General features: G+C 43.8%; 1 protein-coding gene across 3 annotated transcripts in view; it reads left to right on the top strand.

Moving 5' to 3' along the window:
• The window catches only part of LOC115142397 (myosin-11-like), a 40,670-nt gene that overhangs the window by 1,553 nt on the left and 11,130 nt on the right, over positions 1 to 27,987 (top strand). For 2 of the 3 annotated variants that reach the window (XM_065006158.1, XM_065006160.1), the window contains exons 2-24: positions 3,581 to 3,985; positions 4,499 to 4,655; positions 12,222 to 12,249; positions 17,649 to 17,748; positions 17,941 to 17,964; positions 20,451 to 20,543; positions 20,760 to 20,823; positions 21,457 to 21,555; positions 21,986 to 22,129; positions 22,715 to 22,810; positions 23,022 to 23,140; positions 23,350 to 23,502; positions 23,709 to 23,882; positions 24,107 to 24,280; positions 24,406 to 24,520; positions 24,768 to 24,961; positions 25,596 to 25,717; positions 25,934 to 26,003; positions 26,212 to 26,372; positions 26,685 to 26,793; positions 26,925 to 27,056; positions 27,342 to 27,548; positions 27,712 to 27,849. In XM_065006158.1, coding sequence (XP_064862230.1) covers positions 3,641 to 3,985; positions 4,499 to 4,655; positions 12,222 to 12,249; positions 17,649 to 17,748; positions 17,941 to 17,964; positions 20,451 to 20,543; positions 20,760 to 20,823; positions 21,457 to 21,555; positions 21,986 to 22,129; positions 22,715 to 22,810; positions 23,022 to 23,140; positions 23,350 to 23,502; positions 23,709 to 23,882; positions 24,107 to 24,280; positions 24,406 to 24,520; positions 24,768 to 24,961; positions 25,596 to 25,717; positions 25,934 to 26,003; positions 26,212 to 26,372; positions 26,685 to 26,793; positions 26,925 to 27,056; positions 27,342 to 27,548; positions 27,712 to 27,849 — 3,018 coding nt within the window. In that variant the 5' untranslated portion in view covers positions 3,581 to 3,640. The remainder of the gene's footprint in view (positions 1 to 3,580; positions 3,986 to 4,498; positions 4,656 to 12,221; positions 12,250 to 17,648; positions 17,749 to 17,940; positions 17,965 to 20,450; positions 20,544 to 20,759; positions 20,824 to 21,456; positions 21,556 to 21,985; positions 22,130 to 22,714; positions 22,811 to 23,021; positions 23,141 to 23,349; positions 23,503 to 23,708; positions 23,883 to 24,106; positions 24,281 to 24,405; positions 24,521 to 24,767; positions 24,962 to 25,595; positions 25,718 to 25,933; positions 26,004 to 26,211; positions 26,373 to 26,684; positions 26,794 to 26,924; positions 27,057 to 27,341; positions 27,549 to 27,711; positions 27,850 to 27,987) is intronic. The other variant, XM_065006159.1, reaches the window with a different exon arrangement.

Raw genomic sequence — 27,987 nt, 5'->3', positions numbered from 1 at the left:
ATTGGAGTGTTGTTTATTCATCATCACATACCTCAGCATGTAAATCTATTTGAATCCGGTATCATTACACCCAGTTTTAACTGTCTGTATTTACATGTGGGGCTATTGCAGTTCATCAGGACTCAGAGCGCAGCAAATCAGCTGCCTGGCTACCCAAACTCCCTTGCTCCTGCCAAACGCTACGTTTTTTTTCTCCACAATGAGTCTGGATCCGAGTACTTCCCTGACGAGTTCTAGAACACAAACACATTCTAACTGTTCTGATTGGTCCCAGAAACCCGACTGCTTTTAGACATTTTTTTAATTGACTTTGATACTCTGATTGGTTAGAAATGATCTTATTGCTGATTACTTTATTTTGTCCAACACACCTCACTTTGACATCACCACAAACAACTTCAATGATGGCAGTCTCAGACTGAAGTATGTAGTGAACGTAGAGCAGAGTTTGAGTCATCAAGCAAGAAAATCAGGGCCTTAGTGTTAATTGATACAGTATACCAGCCGATATACCAGAGTAGTGAATGTGTTAGATACTGTGATAGTTTGGGAGAAATACCTTTATTTGGCCTAACTCTTATCCTGGCATAGCTGAGTGCAATCCATTTGAGTCGTCAAGGCTTGATGATAGTGCTTAGTAACAGTACAGTAACTATTAGGAAATTCGTTTTTGCAATGAAGCCAGGAATCGGGGAGGGATGGAATGATGAGGGAGAGGGTAAAGCCTTTCACAGGCCCAGGGGTCACCATTCATCCCCTGCAAATAGAAAGGTCAAGTGTTCTCCTGGGCAACCAGCCCATTCATACACAAATAATTTAAACAGTGGTTTATTTGGAACTTAGCAGGTCAGTAGATGTGTGTGCAAGACCACAGGAGGTTCCACTATTTAATTAAAATAGTTCCTGCTCAATCTCTATCATACAATTCTGTGATGAGTTGGACATTTGCCTCCTCTGTTTAAATATCAGCAGTATGAAGGACTCAATCACTCCTTCAGGTATTTGCTGTACATTGCTGTAGTGTACTAGATACCAGGGTTAGATATGACAATCAATGAGTTCTTATCTGATGATACATGAAGTGATTCCTTATCTTCTGGCTTTGCTTCCTGGAAAGACCAACTTTGCTACTGAGAATTTCACCATACTTTTACTGTACCCTCCCCTTCCTCCCGCTCCTCTCTTCTCTACTCTCTTTTCCTCTGCCCCTCGTTCTCCTGACAGTGTTGGCAAACAGAATCTTCCGAGACTCCTCTCCTCCTCCACCTCCACCTCATCCTCCCTCCTCATTTTCCCTCCCTATCATGCTCTTCAAGTACGGTCTTATAGTCTCTACCCAGGCTGGACTGCTTCCTATCAGCAAACTGCCACCCTGTCAGCCCCCTACTCAGACAGCTGTCCTCAGTGTATGCTGGCTGAGAACAAAGGTGAGCACGCGTTGACACAACAAGATGAAGAGCGAGAAGGGGAGAAGGGGGTGAGGAACCACTGACCATGTGTTGCCACGACAAGAAGGGAAGGAAAGGGCTGAAATGTTAAGGATTAGGGATGAGCGAGAGAGAAAGGTAGATATAAAAAATAGTAGAGAGAGAGAGAGAGAGGTCTAAATGGTTTGAGAGGTGCAGAAAAGTTCAAGAGTGATGGAGGGGAGTGTCAGGAAAAGTCCACTTATCCTCAGTCAGTAAAGGAAATAGTTCATACTGAATCCGCTGTAATGTCTCCTCTTCATACACAACCTTGGACTACTGTGTTGCGTATTAGTACGGCCCCAGTTCATTCTGTGCTGTGCTCTACAACCATTGCAAATAAGGAACAGGATAGAGGACAATGTCCTTTTTCCTAAAAAAAAAACAATGTTTCACTCTGGCTAAGTGGATATTTATGCTTTTGTGGGTAGTTTGGCTCTGGCTGGTCCCAGGGGACGCAGTGACAATCTTTCCCAGGAGGACTTGTGACTTGTTCGCATAGTTCCCATTTCTAGTCCTAGAAAGAGCATGCCAGTCTGTAACTGTGACAGTCTGTAACTGTGACTGGGCTGGATAGGAATGATGGGTGCAGGGACTCCATGATGTAGTGCAATTTATTATAGTCTGAATCTTATCAAGCAAGAGTAGATTGACCAGTACAAAGGTCAACATTTATCATGAGTTATGTCTTATGTCTGCGTAGACTGATGGGAATTTTAAAAGATAAATTATGTCAGAATCCTTTAGATACTGTGGTACTATTGATCTGGATCCATTGCAGTGGAGGCTGCTGAGGGGAGGACGGCTCATAGTCAGGCCCGGAACGGAGTCCATGCAATGGTGTCAACCACATGGAAATCACATGTTTGATACCATTTCATTCCAGCTATTATTATGAGCCGTCCTCCCCTCAGCAGCCTCCACTGACCCGTTGGTGTTTCTATTAGGGTGTTAAACACAGCAAGTTGTTACCAAGATTCCAGTAATGCATTCATAACATCACTGAATGATAAAATACTAGCACTGAGTTTGCCATAGAACTGTGCACCTGCCGTGGCTCCACTTCCTACAGGTATGACTCAGGGCCCAGCAGCTAGCTAGCTAGCATCCCTCATTCCACTACACTATACAACCACAGAGGAGAACAGCACAGTGGCGGGACCATGTGAAGCATGAACCATGAACATGAAATCCCCCCCCCAAAACGAGCTCTGCCTCTCTGTCCGTGTTATCATTTTGGAGTAAACTCCAAATTGCGTGGCCCAGCTGTAGACATACTCTTCCCTATAAGGGCTTTGTTTGGGAGTTGAACTTGCCTGGCTGTTTAGGTCCATCGAAAGGCCTGCTCCAGAGAAGCAGGCCATATATGGGCATCACAGCACGGGACTGCAATGTAGCGGACGGTGCTGCACAGGAGAGAGCGAGGGAAAGAAAAAAATGGACTTGATTGTTGTTGAAGCATTTTTTTCTGATTAGGGTATGGGTGAACCCCTCACTTGTAAAAGTAGTAGTATAGTACCTACAATGCACCAGATGAGAAGATCGATGTAAGTCCTTATCGCATATGGTACAGTTACTTAGAACTTGTTTCCCAGAGTCTATCTTCATATCTAAACTATGCACTGTAATGGTTGTAGTTTCCCTTGTGGCTCGTGTGTGTGTGTGTGTGTGTAGGAGGCTAAACCCGAAGGGGGGGGGGGGGGGATTACTGTATTCTGGGAGTTTCTGGATGGATGAAGAAATATTAACCCTTTGAGTGTCCATGCCTTCTGTGGACATATGGCTGGCAGTGGTAGGAGAGTGTATATGTAGTGTCTGACTCATACACCATTTAGTTAATAACTCCTTGAGTATGTTTTGGAAGTGCTGGACTGAAAAGAGTTTTCTGTGTGAGAAAGTACATACGGAAAGAATCATGCAATTTATGGAGCTATACCACTGACCCCTGACCTTGTGGTTGCTGTGCACGACCCAGACCCATAACCCCCTTCTCTCAGAGTCAATGACTAGCCAAACCATAAACACATAAACTAAACCAAGTCAATCCAACCCAGTCTTTTAACATTTGAAAATGTCTTCTCCCCCCCCCCCCTTATCTCTATCCCCATCTCCAGCTGGCCCCCCCAAAATACAGAATATCTTAGAAGACCCAAGATCCTCCACCGACCACCAAGATGGCTAATAAAAAACAGATGACTGAGGACGAGAAGTTCCTCTTCCTGGACAAGGACTTCATCAACAGTCCCATGGCCCAGGCCGACTGGTCAGCCAAGAAGCTGGTGTGGATCCCCTCGGAGAAGAATGGCTTTGAGGCGGCGAGCGTCAAGGAGGAGCACGGGGACGAGTGCCTGGTAGAGCTGGCCGACAACGGGAAGAAGGTGACGGTGAATAAGGATGATATCCAGAAAATGAACCCTCCCAAGTTCAGTAAGGTGGAGGACATGGCCGAGCTCACCTGCCTGAACGAGGCGTCTGTGCTGCACAACATCCGGGAGAGGTACTTCTCCGGGCTCATCTATGTGAGTTACTCTCTACTTTCACACAGATACACACAGTCATACTTGTACAGTACACACTCTACACAACCTGAGGTAAATGAATTATGTCCCACTGGGACAGATGTCAATTCAATGTCCATTCCACTTTGGTTCAACTTAATTTCCTTGAAATGACGTGGAAACAACTTTGATTCAACCAGTGTGTGGCCAGTGGGATAGGTCCATCTACATGAGAATATATGGTCGTAGAAGCACACAGACTCATAAATACTCACAATAATACTCAGTCTTCACAACCTTAGAAAGAGGTCCTTGCTACCAGCAAAAAGGACTGTGATACACATGTAATTTCAAACACAGCAATTTAATAAGTGTAGAATAATCATGTTGGCTTATTTTCAATAATAAATGGCATGGTTCGAGCCCTAAATGCTGATTGGCTGACAGCCGTGGTATATTGGCCATATACCACAACCCACAGAGGTGCCTTATTGCGTAATAATAACCCTGCTCATCCTTGTTTTCTCTCTGCAGACATACTCTGGCCTGTTCTGTGTAGTGGTGAACCCATACAAGATGCTGCCCATCTACTCTGAGAAAATCATTGAGATGTACAAAGGGAAGAAACGCCACGAAGTTCCCCCTCACATCTACTCCATCACTGACAATGCCTACAGAAACATGATGCAAGGTAGGTTCATCGTTCATAGTTACCTCTTCCTGTTACTGTAGCTTCTTTGCCTGGGAAGGCAGGGTTGGCGTCGATCCCATTCAATCCATCAATTGACTGAAATGAAGTGTTTGGAATTTCAGTTTACCTGCGGAATTGACTGAAATGAATGACGATTTGATCAGATCCCAACCCTGCTTAAGGGCCATGGTATCTCACCACAGCCATTCTTCCTATCTAGCTAGCTACTATCTTGGGAGAATTAAAAGTGGTTTGGATAATATCAGCTGCTGCAAAACAGTGATTGCAACAGTCTTGTGTCAGCTGTCTTTAGGTCAACAAACCAACAAAACAACATTTTCAATAACTCAACGATAGCTAGCTCTTCAATACTCTTCAAAAGGTACAATATTTTATCAACTCAGCAGCAGCCAAACTGCAGAGATATAATTAAGCAATAAGGCCCGAGGAGGGGTGGTAAAATGGCAACCCTGAGGTGCCTTATTGCTATTATAAACTGGTTACCAACATAATTAGAGCACTAAAAATACATGTTTTGACATACCCGTGGTATATGGTCTGATATACCACGGCTGTGAGCCAATCCGCATTCAGGGCTCGACCCAACCAGTTTATAATGCACATGGGCCATATACCACAAATACCTGAGGTGCCTTATTGCTTAAATATACTATAGCCTTACACGCTCTATCAATGCCCTCTGGTCAAAAACCTCTCTTCCTGAAGTAGGTGGGCTGTGAAACTGCATAAAAACAATGTGAAAACCGCTTACTTCAATGAAAGTTAATGAACAGAAGCAGAAAAAGCCTTTTAGTAGCTCATTCAAAGAGAAATCTGGACACGAGGTGACGATGTGCTAACTCTGCTTACAGTAAATGCCAGTGAAGGGCTCTTGGCTAGCCCCTACAGTGCTAAGACTGAGAGGGAACAAGAGGCTAATATCCTGATGTGGACAACTCAGTGTTTCCCACAAGGCTTTGTTATGTGGTGTCGGGTCATGCGGACCTAGTTGACCCCAAGGATTTTATAAGAATTCTGGGGGATTTTCAAAGGAGCCTACTGACATCTGGCTTTAGAGAGATGGAGGACAGGAAGTCGGAAGACAGTTCCTGTTCGAATCTTCAGTAAAATGTGCTCTCCATTTAGCTTTTTCTGTCTGTTGCTTTAGGATTAAAGATAAACTATGGAAGTTTAAGTTGCTAACTTCTGACAATATTTCTGTCCATTTAAATGACTAATTTTGGCCCAAAAGCAAAAGTTCCCGGAGACAAACATTTCTGTATTTACCTCTTTGATTCAAGCACTTGTATAATTTATTGTAAATTCAAATCAGATTGTAGATATCAGCCCCTTTTTTATGTTTTAAATTCTACATTTGACATTTTAGCTATAAGTAAAAGTTAACAGTTTATTTAAATGATCCTCACTTTTGTGACGGTACATGTCAATTATGCGGCGATAAGTGACACTATACAACAACATGTTCTCACAAGGGCTTTGTGGCTATATCACACTTCTACGACTGTCTTTTTACAGCCAGTCACTGTGTTGCTTATCATGCATCAACAAAACTTAGATCTGACTCACTCAAACAAATCCATAACCACACAAAGCAGAAGCAGACAAGGCTGTTGTTCTTCTGCTAAGTTTGTTGACATACCACGTTCCTTACCAAGTCACTACTTCAGCATGGTTACTCTTCACCAGTTTTACACCACTGAGCCAAGCTGAGGCAAACGTATCGCACTGGCCTGCTTACTCATCTACGGTAGTTGTGAAAAGAATGTGACACAAATGTATCTAAGTCAGCACAGTATGGGTCAGGTTGGCACGATAGTCTAAAAAGAGTTTTAGTGAACATAACATTGCAGTCAAAGAGCAGATAGTCACCTTCTTGGAGAAAAAAACATCTCTCCTTTAGACTTCATTTTGACCATTTTCTGACCAATGGGGTCCTCTCAGAATATGACTTTGGAAGCACATTGTAAATGATGTAAGAACCAACCCTCTCCATTGTTCAAAGTGCTGCAGCATGATGAGAGAAGTTAGAATAAGCCCTGTGATGCTGGCCAAGCAGAAACACAAAGACCTCACTCCTACTCGAGCTCAAGTTCCCTTTTATGTAGTACCCGGTTTAAGTACTGGATACATTTCTAGTCATACATCACAAAGAGGAGAGCAAACACACTGACTTGATTATCCTCTCTTTTTATCAGTCACTCTTCAAACCCCATGTTTATATCACTTGGATTTAGATCTTAGATGGACTTTCTTACACTCATAAGTCACAGGTTAAGCCTGTGTGTGTGCATTATCTTTGAATTTACACACACACACGACGGATTCCCATAGAATCTGCCTGATGTTCTGTGGGTTCTTGTCAGATAGCATTTGACATTCCAGCTTAGTCAGAATTAACACATTAGTATGTGTGGGTGTGTGCACGCCTATGGGTGTGTGCACGCAGCTCCTAGGGGGATCTGTGAGGTGAACAGGAAACAAGGCAGGTTGAGGTTAAACAAAAACACAACAAGAATGTTAAGCCCTCATTGGATACATCTATGAATTGAGCCACTGACACGTTCATAACTACCTTGAAGTAGAATAACAAATACTTCATCAATGTTTTTACCAGTGATGTTGTTTTTTTCACTATGTTTGATCTACGTTGGTCTATGATTGCTACTCGATTTGATCTGTTTTGAGAAATGTGGAGTAATTTAAACAGCATTTTAGTGTGTTTAGCTGTAAAGATCTTTTAAAATGCTAGATGTGTAGGCGTGCTTATGAAGAGTTTCTTTCCAAAACGCTATATATCCATTTTCAGAAATGTTGGACGCTTTTATTGCTTAAAGAACTTATGATAAGAGATGAGTTTTTTTTTTCACCGTCTAATCATGGCATGGGGTTGTTCAATGACAGACATTTCATTTCGGAGAGAAAAATAATGATGTTTTTTGCAGAATATTTGTCTGCCTCAGTCTCAGAAATAAATAGTACTGCTAGGTTTTACAAAGCCAAATGTAACGAAGAACTACATTTATTTATTTTTAAAAAACTGTACAAATGATACATTTGTGACATCAATATTTAAAAAGGAATCAATACAGTAATATGAGTATGTAAAACATTTACATTTACCATTTTAGTCATTTAGCAGATGCTCTTATCCAGAACAACTTAGAGTGCATTCATCTTGGGTGACCACGTATCACAGTCCAATATACAGGATGCGAACATGCCATTCCAGCTAGACAATGAAAATACACTGAGTATACCAAATATTAGGAACACCTTGGATTCACCTGGTCAGTCTGTCATGGAAAGAGCAGCTGTTCAGTGTATATACACTCGGTGTATAGAGTTTTGCAAAAAAACAAAAACATATTTGAATACACACCTAACATTTCCTGCCATTCTACTCATTTTGTCATAGGGTGGAGAGAAATATTTTTAATATGATATCTGACTGAGGGACTAACAAAATCAATAGGGGCCCTCCGGTCGGTAATACGACCATGATAGCAGCCTAGACTAACTTAACCCCCCTTAACAATATTGCTGACATGGGCTGACTGTCAGTGACTGACATAACAAGAACAAAAAAATGCAGATGCACAACAACATTTCGAAATTGCACCGTGTGTGTTCTACTATTCTAACTCCCAACAGTAAGTTAAGACCCCGACTCAACTTATTTTGTATTTATTCAGCGGGCCTACAAAAGCTGTCCATCTCTGGTGTAGTGTATGACTCAAACTTTCTGTTGATATGCTGTATGTGTAGGAATCTAGCAGCTTAATTGCATGTACACACAGGAAATGTCAGTGTGTACATCTACAGCTATGGGGTGTGTGCATCTAGGGTCGTGAGTAAACATTATGACGATGGACGGTCAATAGCTCGCTGTCTACTCTGTCGCTATGTTTAGATTGGAGTGTTGGGAGTATTTATTGTTAACAGACTGATAGGATTTCCCACGACAGAATAGAGTAGATGACTAAATGACTAATGGTACGGTCCAAACAAACCCTTTAGGGGGGGGTGTCGCCCTGTCGCCGTGGCGATCTCTCCGTGGGTCTACATGTACATTAAGAGGAGCAAGACTATCAACAACCCTGGCAGTGTCTGATATGGCACCCTATTTCCTACAGTGCATTCGGAAAGTATTCAGACCCCTTGACTTTTTCCAAATTGTGTTACATTACAGCCTTATTCTAAAATGAATTAAATAACAAATCCTCGGCAATCTACACACAATACCCCATACTGATAAAGCGAAAACAGGTTTAGATTTTTTTGCAAATGTATTGAAAATGAAATACCTTATTTACATAAGTATTCAGACCCTTTGCTATGAGAATCGAAATTGAGCTCAGGTGCATCCTGTTTCCATTGATCACTGTTGAGCTGTTTCTACAACTTGATTGGACTCCACCTGTGGTAAATTATATTAATTGGACATGATTTGGAAAGGCACACATCTCTCTATAAAGTCCCACAGTTGACAGTGGGTGTCAGAGCAAAAAAAACAAGCCATGAGTTTGTAGGAATTGTCTATAGAGTTAGGATTGTTTTGAGGCACAGCTCTGGAGAAGCATACCAAAACATTTCTGCAGCATTGAAGGTCCTCAAAAATAAAGTGGCCTCCATCATTCTTAAATGGAAGAAGTTTGGAACCAGAAAGACTCTTCCTAGAGCTGGCCAAACTGACCTATGGGGGAGAAGGCCCTTTGTCAGGGAGGTGACCAAGAACCCGATGGTCACTCTGACAGAGCTCCAGAGTTCCTCTGTGGAGATCTGAGAACCTTCCAGAAGGACAACCATCTCTGCAGCACTTCACCAATCTGGCCTTTATGGTAAATTGTCCAGTTGGAAGCCACTCTTTAGTAAAAGGCACATGACAGCCCGCTTGGAGTTTGCCAAAAGGCACCTAAAGGATTCTCGGACCATGAGAAACAAGATTCTACCAAGATTGAACTCTTTGGCCTGAATGCCAAGCGGCAGGGACTGGGAGATTAATCAGGATTGAGGGAAAGATGAACAGAGATCCTTGATGAAAATCTGCTCCAGGGCACTCAGGACCTCAGACTAGGGCGAAGGTTTTACCTTCCAACAGGACAACAACCCTAAGTACACAGCCAGGACAACGCAAGAGTGGCTTTGGGACAAGTCTCTGAATGTCCTTGAGTGGCCCAGCCAGAGCCCGGACTTGAACCCCGATCGAAACATCTCTGGAGAGACTTGAAAATAGCTGTGCAGCGACGCTCCCCATCCAACCTCTCAGAGCTTGAGAGGATCTGCAGAGGAATGGGAGATACTTTGTGCTAAGCTTGAAGCATTATACCCAAGAAGACTTGAGGCTGTAATCGCTGCCAAAGGTGCTTCAACAAGATGCTGAGTAAAGGGTCTGCAAAAATGTATAAAAAACAGTTTTTGCTTTGTCATTATGGGGTATTGTGTGTAGAGTGATTAAGGGGGAAAACAATCTAATCCAGTCCGAATGCACTGTATGTAGTGCAGGACTTTTGACCAGACACAGCCTTGCCCGTCTGCTACATGATAAGTCTTAGATAATAGTCTTGCGGAGTCTACACTTTCTTAAGTGTCTTAACAGGGTTATCTACAATCAGTCTCTTGACAATTCTGTGAAATCTTGGCTCTCATCTCTCCTGGGAAGACTCGCATTCCTTCACAAAGGCTTAGAAATTTGCCCTGCCTGCTCTTTGAAGTTTGAAGGGAATAGAGATGGTAAGTTCTCGTGCGATTTGGGTTTTGTGTAAAAAGTTTCAGCTGGTGAGGATGATTTGGATGACGATTGGAACTTTGTTTTTTTCAATGCCATTGTCATAAGGGGAATTTATATACACCTCTTATATGAAATGTTCTGTTTGACGGTGATTTGATGACAGGTCTTGGCTTTAGCTCTCTGGTGAACTCGTGATTGGGATGAGACTAGAGTGACCTTGGAATTTTCCCTTTAAACCAATTGTAATTTGGGAGACTGTCTCTCTCTCTCGCTCTCTGTATTGTATTTATCTCGCTTTGCAGTAGGAAATAGGGTGCCATTTCAGATTGGCCCCTACCCTGTTTGGCGTTCCCCCTTGAGGTTCTACTCCCTGGCTCAGAGTTACATTTGGTGTCTGTTGTGTTTGAATCTGTTTTGAGCGTGTTTGGAAATGCTGCACAACCCTGGATTCCCCTCTCCCTCTTTCCCCTCTGTGCCTTAATTAGGAAGAAAGGGGAACAGACAGCATTTTGCTGTGCGTGGAATGGAACCTAGCCCACTGCCAAGTCACGTCCAAAATGAGGAATAGCATCCTAGCGCTTGGTTCTTTCCAGCCTGAGCGAAGCCACACAGGCTAGCCTGGCTAGTGTAGCCTAGTGTAGTACATGCCCAGTAGGACCAGGGATGGGAATGATGGCCAGTACGGAGAGATTTCAGTCTTTGAGGAGTTACGCTAAATGACACGTGTTTGGAGCCACATACGAGCCATGGGCTTTCTATTAGCAGATAAGGATAATGCACAGGGGGATTAACTAACCCTCTCTGCTGCTCTCTCTTTCTTTCTCGCTCTCCTTCTGCTTTCTCTCCCTCCAATCCCCCCTCCCGCTGTTTCACATAGGTCATGTTTAGATTGCACTGGGCTCCAAATACTTTAACTTGATAATTGAACTAATAATATCCAAATGGTCTTTCTCTCCTTAACAGCATTCCCCAGACTCCAGACACACACACAAGCACATACACACCCTGTCTAGCGTTTTTTAAAGGGGGATACTGTTTCGTTATATCCCTACATGGACCTTTAGTATTTTCCTAGGATTTGTGACGTAGTCTATTTTTTGGGATCACATATCAGGAATTGATAGTCATCAGGTGGACATATTTATTTTTCAAAATCAAAGTAAAAAAAAAAAAACATTTATTGTCTTGCTTTCATGTTTTAGGCAAGAGAAAGCCCTACCAATTTCTCACTTGAGCAGATGATTCAACTCGTGCCCTGTTTGTACAAAGGTTCAACGCATATGGCTGTACAAAGATGTGAACGCTTGGTTGATTTCTCTGGAGTCCTAAAGTGTATGTTTCATACGATAGGCTGTGTGTGATCTGAGGACTGCACTGTACATCGAGACAGGAAACAACAGAACGTCATCATCGCTCAGTTATTACTCAGGAGCACCACTACCGAATACAGGAAGAGTTATTCAAATGAAATACTGTCCAAATGAACAGGTAGCAGATAAACATACCCATACCCATAAATTTGATTTGATTTGATACTGTATATGATTTACGCACGTTTAGAAATGATTAATGGATATATCATGCTAAAGCAACTTAAAGTGCAGTGAGTATGTTTTTGAATTTGTGGCCCTAGTGGGAATTGAACCCACAACCTTGGCGTTGCAAGCGCCATGCTCTTACCAGGAAAACACATCTTGATTAACCAATCCAATTGTCTTCCTATATGGTGTACTGATGTCAGATGCCCGTCTTCATACTGCATAAGTGCATGTATGAGCAACTCTATCCTGACATCAGGATTTTTCTGTTTTCTGCAGATCGTGAGGACCAGTCCATTCTTTGCACGTGAGTAAAATGTTTATTTTTTACATTTGACACTTTACTCTATCCACTACACTTCTATACAGTACATTTGTTTCTAAAATACACCTAGTTGTTTTTTCTCCCCACATCATTTTTCCTAGACGTCACATGGTTGGACAGGAGGGGTGGGGTGTTTAAGATGTAACAGTTATGTAACCCATGGGTTACATAAACACACACTGTGTCTGAAATGGCATCCTATTCCCTATGGGCCCTATGTGCCCTGGTCAAAAGTAGTGCACTACATAAGGAATAGGGAGCCATTTCAGACACAGCCACAGTTAAACACAGATACCTCTAACATCAACATTACCTTTTTCCAGCCTGCTACTGCACTACCCTAACACACTGTGGTCTGTCTGGTGGGAATGAACACTTTGGGGGACAACTATGGTGACATGTCTGACTGGTTTGACAATAAGGATGACCGGAAGTTCCGTGGGTATTTTGGTGAATCTTAGCTGAAATGCTCATGTCATACAGATGTATGATTTTAATTTGAGACAGTTTGCTACAGCCTGAGAATAATCCTGCAGCATCAAGAAATGTGAATTATTATGTGGCTTATAATAAACATTTATGCAGGGGTTGATACGTTTTGTTTATGGCAAATAAAGTCTGAAATTTCTGAAGTGGAAATTACAAACTTTAGAAGCTGTTTGAAAACTCAAATACACTACAAGTTAGCATTTCCTGCTGTGCATGACAATGCTAAGCAACAAAATAGTGATCAAATTAAGATCCTGTTGTGGGAACCATTATCCAGGGAGTTGTGGGGTTAGGGGTTAGAGCACTTCTCTTCTCCTCTTTCTTCTCTCCTTTCTCCTCTCCTCCCCTCTCTCCTCTCAGAGAGACAGGAAGTGTGCCCTGTCCTGATTATAAAGACAGATTATTTTTTTGTTTGGGCTCCATTTTGTTTGTTTACTTATTGCAGAGCAATTATTGAGAATCTCTCTGGGACTCTGGGAGAGAAATGGAATCTCTTGTCTCATTCTAGTTACTATATAGACTAGGCGTTGTCAGGCCACACATTCAGGAACATCTTTGGGCCCTAGTTCTAGGGGTTTTAGCTAGTCAGGTCTACTACACATAACAAAACCCAATACACTTCAGCACCTCTTGGCATGTTGTTTGTCTCGTGCCTAGTTACAGTAAGCCCTACTCTACAGTACGTCAGAGCACCTTTCCTGTCAAGCCTCCAGTGTACCCAGTAGAGGAAATGGGAGGGTCCCTGTCTAAAGTAGACTGCCCTGGAGCTCCGGGCTCCTTCTATTCTAAACCGATTGATGCCAGGATGCAGCATTCTCTGATCAAATCGACTCACTTCCTGAAGTTTTGCCTGAACAATTTACCAGAGGAGGCTTATTTGGAGAAGTGGGGTTTCATTTTCCTGTTTGTTTGTTGTAGTCAGGGAATGGGAGGTTGGTAATGCAATAGGGTTGTGGATGGAAGCAGGGAAGTTTGGAGCTATAGGGTTTCAAAATTCCAGAAGTGTTCCTAATGTTTCCCCCATGTTTTTCCAAAATCCCGGTTGAAAGATTCCTGGAATCGGTAAGGAAATATCTGAGAGGACATCTTCCAACAGGAAATTCTGAAAAAACCTGGGAGCTTATACCTAGGTATAAGCTAGGTATAAGCATGCTCTCTATCCATATATAGGCGAAACATACGCTACGGGGAATGACATGCTCCCTGAGTGTGTGTGAAATGACACTGATGTATTGTAAAAACATATGAACCAGGGACCGACTGTGTTGTCGCCATAGCAGACAGGTGTTTGACCTGGTGACGATGGTATTACTTTGTATATTGATAAACATGACATAGCACACGTCATGGCATACATAGTCAACATACAGATGTTGGATCTTAATTTGATCACCCTGGTGCAGGATCATTTTTCTACAATGCAGGAAATGTAAAGGTTGTAGTGTTTATTTGAGGTTTAAGAAGTTCTGAAGTTTGTAATTTACACTTTGACATTTCAAACTTGATTTTCCCATATGAAAATGTATCAACATCTACAAAAATGTCCATTAGTTATAATCCACATAATAATTCACATTTCCTGTTGCTGCTGGAAAATGTTCCCGCTGTAGAAAACTGTCTCAAATTAAGATCCTACATCTGTATGGCGGCAAACAATGTACTGGACCATCTTTTGAAGTCTAGAGATTTTAATTGCATTTATGACAATGTAATAGCATTTATATGAGGGCGCTGTTTATAACAGCATTGTGTAGGCTTTGTGACAGACTCTTATAAATGGTTTTGTAAGATGCGTTTCACATAAAAGTGTGAACATAGACAAAACACGAGCTAATGGACTGCTGTCAGGGTGTGGTATGTCGACAATAACATGTTATACACACACACGCTGCAGTTTCCCATTCCATTGCTGAATTTCTCCTCACAATCCTTAGTTACAACCAAAATAAGAATGCATAGGAAGTAGCCATATAGCTCACTAAATCCTTGCTTGGGGTCTTGACATCTTATTTATATGGGGTCATCTCTTTCTCTTTACAAGAATTGGAGTGTGGTAAGAGACCGAACGTCATTTCCAAAAGAGAACCAGACCAGGGTTCAAATGCTATTCAAACTCTTTCAAATACTTTGAGCGGTTGCTCTATTCTGCTTGGAGTGCCAGATGGGCGGGGATTTACTGTTTTGGGATTATTCAAATTATGTCCAATAATCCAGGCAAACACAATCAAGCACAGACAAAGTATTTTAAATGATTTTGAATAGCATTTGAACCCAGGTCTGGAATGAAAAGGGCCAAAGCCCAGGATGCTGACCAGCCATCCAGACCAGTGATCCACGGTGGCCACTCTGACCCTGGGATGGTTTAAGACAAACTTTGTTAGAAGAGGAATCCCCTCACTAGATATACAGAATGTGAGGTCTCTGTCTCAGGGCTTATAGGTCTCGGAGGATATTTTCAAGGATTATGGAGTTCTGTGTTTTTACAATGTGTTGAGGCCTGGGTAGTGTTGTTCTAGACCTGGTGTAAGGAGTGACGCTGTAAGTCGTGTGTGAGTTGAGGTCTGTGTGTGTTGATGCACCGAGTTGGTGTAGTGTGATTTTAGGTTTTTGTATGACAGTTAATGTTGGGCCTGATGTGAGCTTGGTCTGTTGTATTTCGGTGAGGTATGAATGTTATGACAGAATTTTATGATAACATTCATGACGAATGTAGGTCTTCGTAGGAGAGTGAATCCGACCTGATGTACAGTATATGCTGTAGTATGAGGTTACGACCTTGTATAGTGTGAGTGACATAGTGAGATGAGGTACAGATGTAGGATCTTAATTTGATCACACTTTTATTGTTGAGAATTTTCCTGCACCTGAGGAAAGGCAGATGAGCTTTGTGATTGACATTAATTCACTGAAAACCCGCACTAACACTGTATTAACAGTATTGCACTTTTCACGTCTACTTTTGTGTCAGCTAATAGCCTAACCACTGATCAAGCAACATTATGGACTAAACGTTAAAATTATTATTTTGCTATGACAATATACGTCAAATTAAGAGCTTACATCTTTATGGTGGATACTGGCTAGATTCCTGTCGGCCCAATGACAGACAGCCGCTGGTGGATCTTACAAACACCTCTCCTTTTATGGAGTTGTTGGAGCCAGCTGGACGCTAGGCTGGGATCATTCAGATAGCAGCATTGCGGTTGGCGTCTCCAGCATCTAGAGATCAAAGGCCAATAAACTACTCTCCCTCATCCTTCTGTAGTTTCCTACCTCTGTTAAATATGTCCAATACCCACCCTTGGCCTTCTGGTTTAGAGCTGTAGGATATGTCATACATTTGTACCCTGCCTTTGTCTTCCTTAAGCCTCAAATACACTGGATTAGGGATTATGTTTTACCTGGATCTGCCTTCCGTGTACATGGGTCTTTCCAGGTTCAGACCTTTCCTTGGACCCCCTGGTCTGGTAGTGGGTCAGTCTGACCCTTTAGTTTCCTTTCATCATGTTATAAAGCAGTAGGATAGGGCTAATCGTTTGTTAGAGGCACACAGGAAGAGGTTGGATGGCATTACATTACTTTGGACAATGACAATAACATCGTTCTTGGGAGTTGATGTTGTTATTTCACTCAGTCACTCACGTGGTTCACGGTTTAATTAAAGTGAGTTATTCAACTGTGAACAACCTGTCAGTTCTGTTTTCCCTCTCTCATCTCTCTCGCGCTCACCCTCTGTTTTTCTATCTCAAACTTTCTTTCACTCTCTCCCTCTGCCCCCCCTCTTTCCCTCTGCCCCCCCTCTCTTTCTGTTCCCTCCACCCTCTCTGTTCCCCCCCCACCTCTCTCTCTCTCTCGCTCTTTCCCATCTCTCTCGCTCTTTCCCATCTCTCTCTCTCCCATCTCTCTCTCGCTCTTTCCCATCTCTCTCTCTCTTTCCCATCTCTCTCGCTCTTTCCCATCTCTCTCGCTCTTTCCCATCTCTCTCGCTCTTTCCCATCTCTCTCGCTCTTTCCCATCTCTCTCGCTCTTTCCCCTCTCTCTCGCTCTTTCCCATCTCTCTCGCTCGCTCTTTCCCATTTCCCTCTCTCTCTCGCTCTGTCCCCTCTCTCTCGCTCTGTCCCCTCTCTCTCGCTCTGTCCCCTCTCTCTCTCTCGCTCTTTCCCTCTGTCCCCTCTCTCTCGCTCTCTCCCCTCTCTCTCTCGCTCTGTCCCCTCTCTCTCTTTCGCTCTGTCCCCTCTCTCTCGCTCTGTCCCCTCTCTCTCGCTCTGTCCCCTCTCTCTCGCTCTGTCCCCTCTCTCTCGCTCTGTCCCCTCTCTCTCGCTCTGTCCCCTCTCTCTCGCTCTGTCCCCTCGCTCTCGCTCTGTCCCCTCGCTCTCGCTCTGTCCCCTCTCTCTCGCTCTGTCCCCTCTCTCTCTCGCTCTGTCCCCTCTCTCTCTCTCTCTGTCTGTCCCTCTCGCTCTGTCCCCTCTCTCTCTGTCCCCTCTCTCTCGCTCTGCTCTCTCCCCTCTGTCTGTCCCTCGCTCTCTCTCTCCCTCTCTCTCTCTCGCTCTGCTCCCCCTCTCTCTCTCTCTCTCGCTCTGTCCCCTCTCTCTCTCGCTCTGTCCCCTCTCTCTCTCTCTGTCCCCTCTCTCTCGCTCTGTCCCCTCTCTCTCTCTCTCTCTGTCCCCTCTCTCTCTCTCCCCTCTCTCTCTCTCTCTCGCTCTGTGTCCCCTCTCTCTCGCTCTGTGTCCCCTCTCTCTCGCTCTGTGTCCCCTCTCTCTCGCTCTGTGTCCCCTCTCTCTCGCTCTGTGTCCCCTCTCTCTCGCTCTGTGTCCCCTCTCTCTCGCTCTGTGTCCCCTCTCTCTCTCGCGCTGTCCCCTCTCTCTCTCTAACCCGTGTCTCCTGCTCTCCAGTGGGGAGTCTGGTGCGGGTAAGACAGAGAACACCAAGAAGGTCATCCAGTATCTGGCTCTAGTGGCCTCTTCTCACAAAGGCAAGAAGGACACCAGTGCTGTAAGTATACTGCAAACTGCAATGTTTTTTTGTATCGTTTTTGCCATTGTGCCGTCAATGACAAGTGGCTATTGTGTGTCAAAAGTGGGGACCTCCCCAAGCCAGTTTCCATGCTCTAAGGGAGACTTGGCCAATGTGTGAGGAAACTGCCCCGTTGAATGATAATTCTGTACCGCAATTTCCTCCAAATAGACACAGCCAGGAGCATTTGTCCACGTGAGTAAAAAAGGGAATGACCCAAGTGTGTTTTGCGTGTGGTGGTGTATGCGTGTTTTCTCCTAGAATTAAGGATTGCATGTGAGAGTGGCTCACTGACAGGTTTTTTGTAGTAACAAATTTTTTATTTCTGACAAGATCCCTCTCCTATCAAGTTCCCCAACTCCTTTGTTGTTGAGCTCAAAATAATACATTTAAAATGTACTATAACATGAGCAATATCATCCCATATCCCCATTGTTTAACAGTGTGCTCATAACGTCCCGATATTACCAGTTATGGACCTCACAACTAAAAACTGCATGATAGTGATTTTTTTTAAATTAACATGCAGCCCTCTCATCCAAATACAAAATGGTAGATAATATGTCAGATGATTTACTTTATATTCCCCCTGAGTTTGGTTGTTATTGTTATGGTGTCCATAGTTTTCCAAAAACACTCTTTCACTGCCTGGGGTTGGAGCCCGGCATTGAAATGGTTAACCACCACCACAGATCATCACAGATCAACAGAGCACAGTGTGAGCATGTCCATCTACCTTTTCCTGTCTATCAAACAACAACATGTCCTGTCACCGAACCCCCCTACCTCATCCCCTAATCCACCACCCGCCATTTTGTCCTGTGGGCGTGGTGGCGGCTTCTTGCTCCTCCGTTACACAGTAGTTCTACCACTTTTGATGATTTGCACTAGTGTGGAGTTTCAGACACCATGTGACCTACACGTGACCTTGTGATCTCTGACCTTTGACCTTTTCATCACAACAGCCAGGTCTCTCTTCGCCCCTGATTTTAAAAAAGAAAAAAAAGTGCATTTTCAGACAGCTCTCTGTCAGAATCATGCCTGAGTGAGATTGAAATAGTTGGGGGGGGGGGGGGGGTCAAGGGTCAATGTTTTTCTTTGCCATTACCCCTCAAGACCTTCAGAAGATGCAGTGAAGCCCAATCATAATTTCATTGTCCAGCCTTCTCTACTACCCACTGGGCACACACTGGTTGAATCAACGCCATTTCCACGTCATTTCAATTAAATTACATTGAACCAATGTGGAATAGACGTTGAATTGACGTCTGTGCCCAGTGGGTACTTAGTATGAAGCGATGTATTGGCCATGCATTCTAAGTAGTATGCTAGTGTGGAGATTAGAATGTAATTCATTTTTTCGAAGCCTACCACCAGCAGTGGACTTAATACATCTGCTTTAGAACTAGAATGTCTCTTCTTCTGCCTCCTCCCTCCTCTCCTCCTTTATCTCTCCATTTCAACAGCCTATTAATGACTGATCCTTCCTGTCATCTGTCATTTCCCCTCGCTGTTTCTTTCTTTGTTTTTCTGTCTCTTCTCTCAGTGGCTGTCTGAAGCGAGCAGGGCCTTTTCCCTGCTGAAATGTAAAGTATCTGGTTGCTTCTCTTTTCACTCAAGTACCAGTAACTCATTCGGTTTCAGAACTTGGGTGAGGTTTATCTTTATCTTACTGGGAATTTGTCAATAAGAAGATTTGGCTGATGTGTTATCATCAAGTAGTTTTCTCATAGATCTAGATCTGAACGGCATGTGACGGACACCTCTGAACTCCAGTCAAATCATTTACATTCATTTGCCCTGTGGTTTTGCATAACATTGTCCTGGTTTCAACTCTCCAGTCTAAAAACACCCATTAAAAAAAACAGGTGTAAGGACCACAACAAGCTATCATTCTCAGCTAGTCAAGATGGGAGAGGTTAAACCATGCACTGCTCCCCCCCTCCCCCTTAAGCCAGAGTCTCATTGTTACGTATGTGTGTGTTTGTGTGCACATTTCCGTGTGTGTGTTTGACAGGGGTATGCCTGCCTCTGACCCACCCAGCCAGTTAGCTAACACAGGCCTTTTGATCAAACTGCATATTATCAGATCTGTACAAAGCCTAGAGAAATGCAAAATATTTGATTTCTAGGAAGCACCTTTTCTATAGAAATAACAATCCTGTCATGTCTGCGGACCTGTCATCTCGCCACCCTCTCCAGACCAGCAACACTCTGAATCTACCACCTCCAGCCCCTCCCTCTTCACATCCTTCCCCTGGCCCAGCCAGCGAACACTCTAGTGGGCCTCATTTGAACAATCAAGCCCTGGTTGTCTCAGTTTGAGGCAGATTGGTAGTGAAATAAGTCATGTTGGTAGGACACGTGTCCTCAGTGCATAGAGACTAATAGGGGATTAGATGTTCTGGAGTTGTAGGTGCTGTCCGCTCAGTTATAATGCTATTAGGCCCAGTCACGGTGTAGATATACACAGTGTAGAGATGATGATTTAGGAGTCCAAACTGTTGAAAACAACTGTGTTTTCTTTATTTTTAAGATCTATCTTTAGAAAATGTTCTTTTTTTCAATTGACTTTCATAGGGCTTGTGCTGCTGTTCCAGCCTTTTATTTGACTACTCTATTCACAAACAAATAATGTCACAGATTTAGTTTAATGTTTGTCGTTACATTGTTTTGTCCAGGGGGAGCTGGAAAAGCAGCTTCTGCAGGCTAACCCCATCCTGGAGGCCTTCGGGAACGCCAAGACCATCAAAAATGACAACTCTTCACGATTTGTGAGTTCACCTTTCGCAGACGCGTAGGCCTGGATTATTTGAGGCGGGCCACAGAGTAGTGTCCTTTTCATTCATTAATTCAAGCTATTGATTTGCGTAATTTGCATAATGACCCATATCTTTTTGTGTTATTTAAGTCATCTGACAGTTGGATGTATACGGTACCTCGTTGTGTAACATGACCTACTGTAATCCTGGTGTGCCTGTTCCCTTTAGGGTAAATTCATCCGCATCAACTTTGATGTGACTGGCTACATCGTCGGAGCCAACATTGAAACCTGTATCCTGACACTGTGTTACACACTGTAACTCTAAACTGGGGGATCCAGGTTCAGAAAAGCTGTTCTTTGTGTTCACTACCCTGGGAAAACGGCTACAAAAGCTCCTGGGACTCCTGTGTTTGAACAGTAAACATGAACCCAGACCCAAACCTGCGGTGTTGGGCTGTTGACACATTCCTGTTAGAAGTGTCATGGGTTCTCCTGTGACCGACGGTAAACACTGGGGAGGTCGTTGGCATCTGCACAATGACCGAGTCTAAAAAGTGCTGTCACTCCAATAACTCTGAGATAAGAAATGTTTAGGTTGGAATGATGTATTTGGGTCATGTTGTTTAAAGATGTTTTGGCGCAGCGCCCTGTTTGTAAAGGTTCATACATACTGTAGGTACAGGGTGCTGAACCGTCCATGTTATCACATACAGGTTGCCAAGAACGTGTCAGAAATTGAGATAATGAAGCTCCAGTGTCATAATGTATATTCTGTGTATCGTTCACCGTGTATGTTCACTGTAAGATGACAAAGTTGACAAGCTTGTTTGTAAATGTGTTTCTTTAGGCTGTTTTCCTCTCAGGCATAAACTTGAAACTCCATCCAGAGCATTAGAATGTATATCCTTAACGGCTGTTCTCAGACCTGCTGGAGAAGTCTCGTTGTATCAGACAGGCCAAGACTGAGAGAGCCTTCCACATCTTCTACTACATGGTGGCTGGGGTCAAGGACAAGCTACGCGGTAAGATCTGGGTTGTATTCCCTAGGTAGTGCATTACATTTGACCAGGGTCCATAGGGCTCTGGTCAGAAGTAGTGCACTCTGTAGGGAATAGGGTGCCATTTTAGATTTAGGTCAGGGTTCCCGATCAACCTGATGATTGTCATGGTGGAGGAGAGTAGGAGATTTAATCTTTACTGCAGGACATGCAGTTGTGGAAGTCCCACTTTTCATCCCATTGACCCCAGACAACCAGAAGCAGAATCATTCTGTAGACAATCAAATATGATTATTTCTGGATAATGCAGAGCTAGAATTTCTAGAACTCTCCACTCCATCAATGAAAACCCTCAACCGTTGTTCTTCCAGATGCACTCCTGTACGTGATTGAATGTAGAGCTAGAATTTCTAGAACTGTCAAAATTGAACACACTGAATCATTGTCATTCCAGAGGAGCTTCTGCTGGAGAACTTCAGCGCCTACCGTTTCCTGATTGCGGGCCATGTCTCGATCTCGGGCCAGCAGGACGACGAGATGTACGAAGAGACCATGGAGGCCATGAACATCATGGGCATCACTGAGGAAGAGAGGACAGGTACTGTATCAATCCAATAAATGAATCCATTTATCAAATCAACAAATCACCACAAAAAGTCCTACATGTGGCCATGAACATCATGGGCCTCACCGAGAACAAGAAGATGGGTAGTTTATCAATCAATCAACCTATTTGTTAATCGAATCAACTAATAAATGAATTGATACATCAATCAATTATTCAATCACCTTAACAAGTCCTGCATGAGACCATGCATAGCATGGGCCTCACTGAGGATGAGGGGATAGGTAGGCTACAGTCCAGGGCCATTCTATTCAATCACAACAAACACTTCATTACTAGGGCGGTTACACCGTACTGTAAATATTATATAACTTCCTGGAATAACCAGGCTATGACTTGGGTCTAGGGTTTTTTCTTCAAGATCACAAGGTCAGGATAACCCGGTGGCCCTACATCAGCATGTCACATACATTAGACACAGTCAACTAGGTGTGAAGATCTTAGATGGCTAATGGTGACTGACTAGCTAGGCTGACAAGGCATAGAATATGCCATTTTGATTTGTTCCTGTACTTACTGTAATTGACCTGTACTCTCTGTGCTATCTGTGTCCTCTAGGCATCCTGAAGGTGTGCTCCACGGTGCTGCAGTTGGGGAACATAGAGTTCAAGAAGGAGAGGAACCAGGAGCAGGCCACCATGCCTGACAACACAGGTTAGAGGAGGACATGAGATGGCAGATAGTGCTCAAGTTATGTATATATTTGACATGGTATGTTATAGTATAGTACATGTTGTATGTTGTGCTATGAATATGGTATGTATTATGCCACTTATATTAAATGTAGTACATACTGTGTGTTATTAATGTGTAGGACAATATCACATCTACTTTCTTTCTGGGTCTTTGTTTCTTACCTCTCCAGCGGCTCAGAAGGTGTGCCATCTCCAGGGCATCAACGTGGTAGACTTCACCAGAGCCATCCTCACACCTCGCATCAAAGTGGGCAGAGAGGTGGTGCAGAAGGCCCAGACCAAAGAGCAGGTACGTGTTGCTTTGGCAGGCTGAAATTCAGACAGTCCTGCTCGCCTGTTTCCCAGACTCAGATTTTATCTCCTGGACTAAAAAACATATTCAAAGGAGAATCTCCACTGTTTTTTTGTCCAGGAATGGGCCATACTGCTGGGCTGAATTTGAGACAGTTTAAAACTGTTTAGTTTTCAGTTATCCATATTTTATTCTGTTTCCTCCAGGCTGACTTTGCCATCGAGGCCTTGGCCAAGGCTATGTACGAGCGTCTGTTCCGCTGGCTGCTAGCTAGGGTCAACAAGGCCCTGGACAAGACCAAACGCCAGGGAGCATCCTTCTTGGGCATCCTCGACATTGCTGGCTTTGAGATCTTTGAGGTGAGTGAGGGGATTCATATGATTGCATGGAAGGATTCATATGGTTGTTTGTACAATATCTTGGATAAGACTTGGGCCACATGCTATACGTCAAAGCTGAGCTATTAAGATGAAGGAAAAGACTTGGGGGGCCTAGCACACAACCCTGCGGCACACCACACTGTCTTTAGTGAAAACTCATTCTTCTTCTCTCTCTTCTCTTGCAGGATAACTCCTTTGAGCAGCTGTGCATCAACTACACCAACGAGAGGCTGCAGCAGCTGTTCAACCATACCATGTTCGTCCTGGAGCAGGAGGAGTACCAGAGGGAGGGAATTGAATGGAGCTTCATCGACTTCGGCCTGGACCTGCAGCCCTGCATTGAGCTCATTGAGAGGCCGGTGAGTGGGAAGACTGTAAAAAACACTCTAGGTGTAAAATGTATGCATTCAAGACATTAAATAGATACAGATTAAGACTAGTCCTTGACTAAATAGCATTCTCAGGGTAGATTCTACATTGAAAGAGCTTTTTAGTTCAGTGCTAGGCTTAATCTGTGTCCTGGAAACCTTTTGTAGATATATTAAGAAACCAGGAAAATATTTGAGTTATGTTTTCTCCACAGAACAATCCTCCTGGTATTCTGGCCCTGTTGGATGAGGAGTGCTGGTTCCCCAAAGCCACAGACGTCTCCTTCGTGGAGAAACTCATGAACACCCAGGCCAGCCACATCAAGTTCAGCAAACCCAAACAGCTGAAGAGCAAGACAGTGTTCTCTGTGCACCACTACGCTGGAAAGGTGTGTATCGATCATCTTTGTGGTGCTGTGTTGCTCAGTAAGCGGGTAAGAGGGACAAGGTTGTAGGTTCATTTCCCACAGGGATCACATAAAAATACATGACATGTGTGGTGCTTTGCCTGTAGGTGGACTACAATGCTGATAATTGGTTGACAAAGAACATGGACCCGCTCAACGACAACGTTATAGCACTGCTTAACATCTCGTCCAACACGTTTATCCAGGAGCTCTGGAAAGATGGTAAGTTTCCCTGCACTCCAGTTAGCAGTTGCCTTTCTTAACATTGAGATGGAGTCTCAAGACTGATACATATACCCTTTAATTTTGTGTGACTAGCTCTGATTGAAAATATTGCCTCCTAAGCGTGGTAACCAGATCTATTCCATGATTAGCCAACTGGTGTCATGTTTGGCATACAGGCTGCCAGTGTCCTAACCTAACCCAAATTCTAAAACAAACCCCCCTCTCTGTCATGAATGTGACTCAGCGGACCGCGTGGTGGGCCTGGAGACCATGGCCAAGATGTCCGACAGCTCCATGCCCAGCGGCTCCAAGACCAAGAAGGGCATGTTCCGGACCGTGGGTCAGCTCTACAAGGAGTCCCTGGCCAAGCTCATGACCACGCTGCACAACACCCAGCCCAACTTCGTCAGATGTATCATCCCTAACCACGAGAAGAGGGTAGGCACTAGGCATAGACATTACTCACAATGTGGCCATTCAATAGAACGTTCAGCTGTGAATAAGGTCTATTAGGCTGCAAGTCGAGGGAGGTTCCCTTCGCCCTGTTGCCAGTGTCTAAGTGGAGTGAAGAATCCACTTGATTCAATTTGAATTCTATTTGATTCAATTCCAGCCTACCTCAGTCCACCACTAGTGTTCCCCTTGTAGGGCCATTCCTTTTGAAGTGTACTTGTTTGTTGATGCTGAGGAGAGGTGCAAGCAACTCCCTCTATAAATTGGGAAAAAATACCATATTAGATTAGCGACAAGACGCCCTGTTTGTCTGATAAAGGCAATTTAGGACATTTGAATGGAATTAAGTGTTTCCTCCCCCAGTTATGAAGGAGTGTTAAGTATTTTCTTCTCCAACTGCTTTTTCTACTTTTTCACTTTCAACCTTTAAACTTTTTAGAACAAATCTAAAGAATAACTTTATGTACTTATTTCTATTCGTAAGGTAAGGAGCCGTAAATAATCTCGCCCTTTAGTGTTTGCTATGCTTGGGTATTTGTAACATTGATGTTTTGTATACAATATGTAAAGCAAATGTAATCATATTCATTAATCCTATATCCTGACCCGTTGTCCTCAGGCGGGGAAACTGGACGCCCATCTGGTCTTGGATCAGCTGAAGTGCAACGGTGTGTTGGAAGGCATCCGTATCTGCCGGCAAGGGTTCCCCAACCGAATCCTCTTCCAGGAGTTCCGTCAGCGGTGAGTAGACTTGAACGGAAGAATCTGTTGCCTTAGCCTGGTTAAACCAGCCTGGACACTGTCGCTCACCATGGTTTCACCGTTCAGTCTGGTTTAACCAGGCTATACTATTGCCTACTATCCAGCGCATTCAACATTGGCATGTATTAAACATAGCCTTTGGTAAACATTTCTCTTAAATCAGACTTAGTCTCTCTCAATATTTTCACTCTACAGTTACGAGATCCTGGCGGCTAGTGCTATTCCCAAGGGATTCATGGATGGCAAACAGGCGTGTGGTCTCATGGTAAGAAAGTGGAGCCATTTCCAAACCCTAGCATCAGGACTTTTTATCATATCAAGTCTATAAAAACAGCCTTACATATTATCTTCTCTGGAATTCTACCAAGACGAGACACCAAGTACCAAGATAGAAACCAAGTTGGTACCAACTCTGCAACATACCAAGCTCAATTCCCATTTTCTCACATTCCTTTCCTGTCCCATTTCTGTAGATTAAGCACCTGGATCTGGACCCCAACTTGTACCGGATTGGTCAGAGTAAGATCTTCTTCCGTACCGGCGTGTTGGCCCAGCTCGAGGAGGAGAGAGATCTGAAGATTACGGTGGTCATTATCGCCTTCCAGTCCCAGGCTAGAGGTTATCTGGCCAGAAAGTGAGCAATGGCCTCAGTGTTGACACTGCTTTAATACAATAAAGCCCTCAGTCTATATATCAATTCTCTACAGCTAACATTTTGTCCTGGGAACGTCCCCTAAATGTTAGCGAAAGTCCAGGGGACATCGCAATGTAACGTTCCCAGGACAGACGTTTGTTCTATTTTTCTGAATCTGGTCCCGAAAGTGCCTCTATGTAGGCTGTTATTAGCACTGTCCACAAATGAAACTGAATCAGTGAAAAAGGCTTTTATGAGCCAATAAATGCTACATTAGTGGTCAATGTTGGTTCCGCTCCTGTGTTCTAACAGGGCCTTTGCTAAGAGACAGCAGCAACTGATGGCCATGAAGGTGATTCAGAGGAACTGTGCTGCCTACCTCAAACTCAGGAACTGGCAGTGGTGGAGACTCTTCACCAAGGTAGAGTTTCAACAACATGAACTATTCAACTCACTCCGTTAATTGATGTCTGTCCGACTTACCAAGGACATCAGATTTAGACTTTGGTGGCGGATGCAGTGTTGACCAAGTCACGTCGTTCTGACCTGCAGGTCAAGCCTCTGTTGCAAGTGACCCGCCAGGAGGAGGAGATGGGCCTGAAAGACGATGAGCTGCAGAAGGCCAAGGAGTCTGCAGTGAAGTACGAATCAGAGCTGAAGGAGATCACCCTGAAACACACAACAGTATGTATAGGGTTCATTCACCAGGAACACACTATGTGCTTTCCACAATCTTTGTAGGGATTATGTTGCCATTTTTCAGATATTCGTTTGAATTAAATTACTATTGTAACCCTTTTCACCACTTTCATTGCCTCTCAAAAAAAGTTTTGGCATTTACATAAGTGTTATGAAATAAAAACATTAAAACTCAAGAAAGTTTGTATCACAGGGTTGTGTGCTGGGCCCCCTACATGTTTCTTTCTATTCAGCTCTCTTTGCTTTTTCTCTGGCTCCTCCTCTATCCAGATTATGGAGGAGAGGAACGCACTGCAGGAGCAGCTGCAGGCTGAGACCGAGCTGTATGCCGAGGCGGAGGAGATGAGGGTGCGTCTGGCCTCTAAGAAGCAGGAGCTGGAGGAGATCCTCCATGAAATGGAGGCCAGGTTGGAAGAGGAGGAAGACCGCGCTCAGGCCCTGCAGGTGGACAAGAAAAAGATGCAGCAACAGATGCAGGTTTGTTTGATCTTTTCTTTCCTTCTATGTCTTTTCATCTTGACGTTGTATTTTGGAGTGCGGGGTGTGTGTTGCTTTAGGCTTGTGCCAGTCATGTTAAGGTTGAGGGTTGCTGGTTTGAATCATAAGTCTGGCAGTTCAGTTCTTCTTGGTTTGTGTTTAGGACCTGGAGGAGCATCTGGAGGAGGAGGAGGATGCCCGTCAGAAGCTGCAGCTGGAGAAGGTAGCATGTGAAGGCAAGATCAAGAAGTTAGAGGACGATGTCTTAGTGATGGAGGACCACAATACCAAACTGTTAAAGGTTAGTTATAGTACCATGTCTCAGGTATCATATGAGACATATTGTCAAGGCCTTGGGCCATTTTAAAGGAACATTTGAGTGTTTTCGTCTATCAAGAGACTCGTGTGTCAGTTTCCATATTATGTCCTCAGCATCATA

The sequence above is a fragment of the Oncorhynchus nerka genome, linkage group LG21 (genome assembly GCF_034236695.1).
Source record: "Oncorhynchus nerka isolate Pitt River linkage group LG21, Oner_Uvic_2.0, whole genome shotgun sequence".
Taxonomy (NCBI): Eukaryota; Metazoa; Chordata; class Actinopteri; order Salmoniformes; family Salmonidae; genus Oncorhynchus; species Oncorhynchus nerka.
This window is presented reverse-complemented; position numbering and strand designations above follow the sequence as displayed.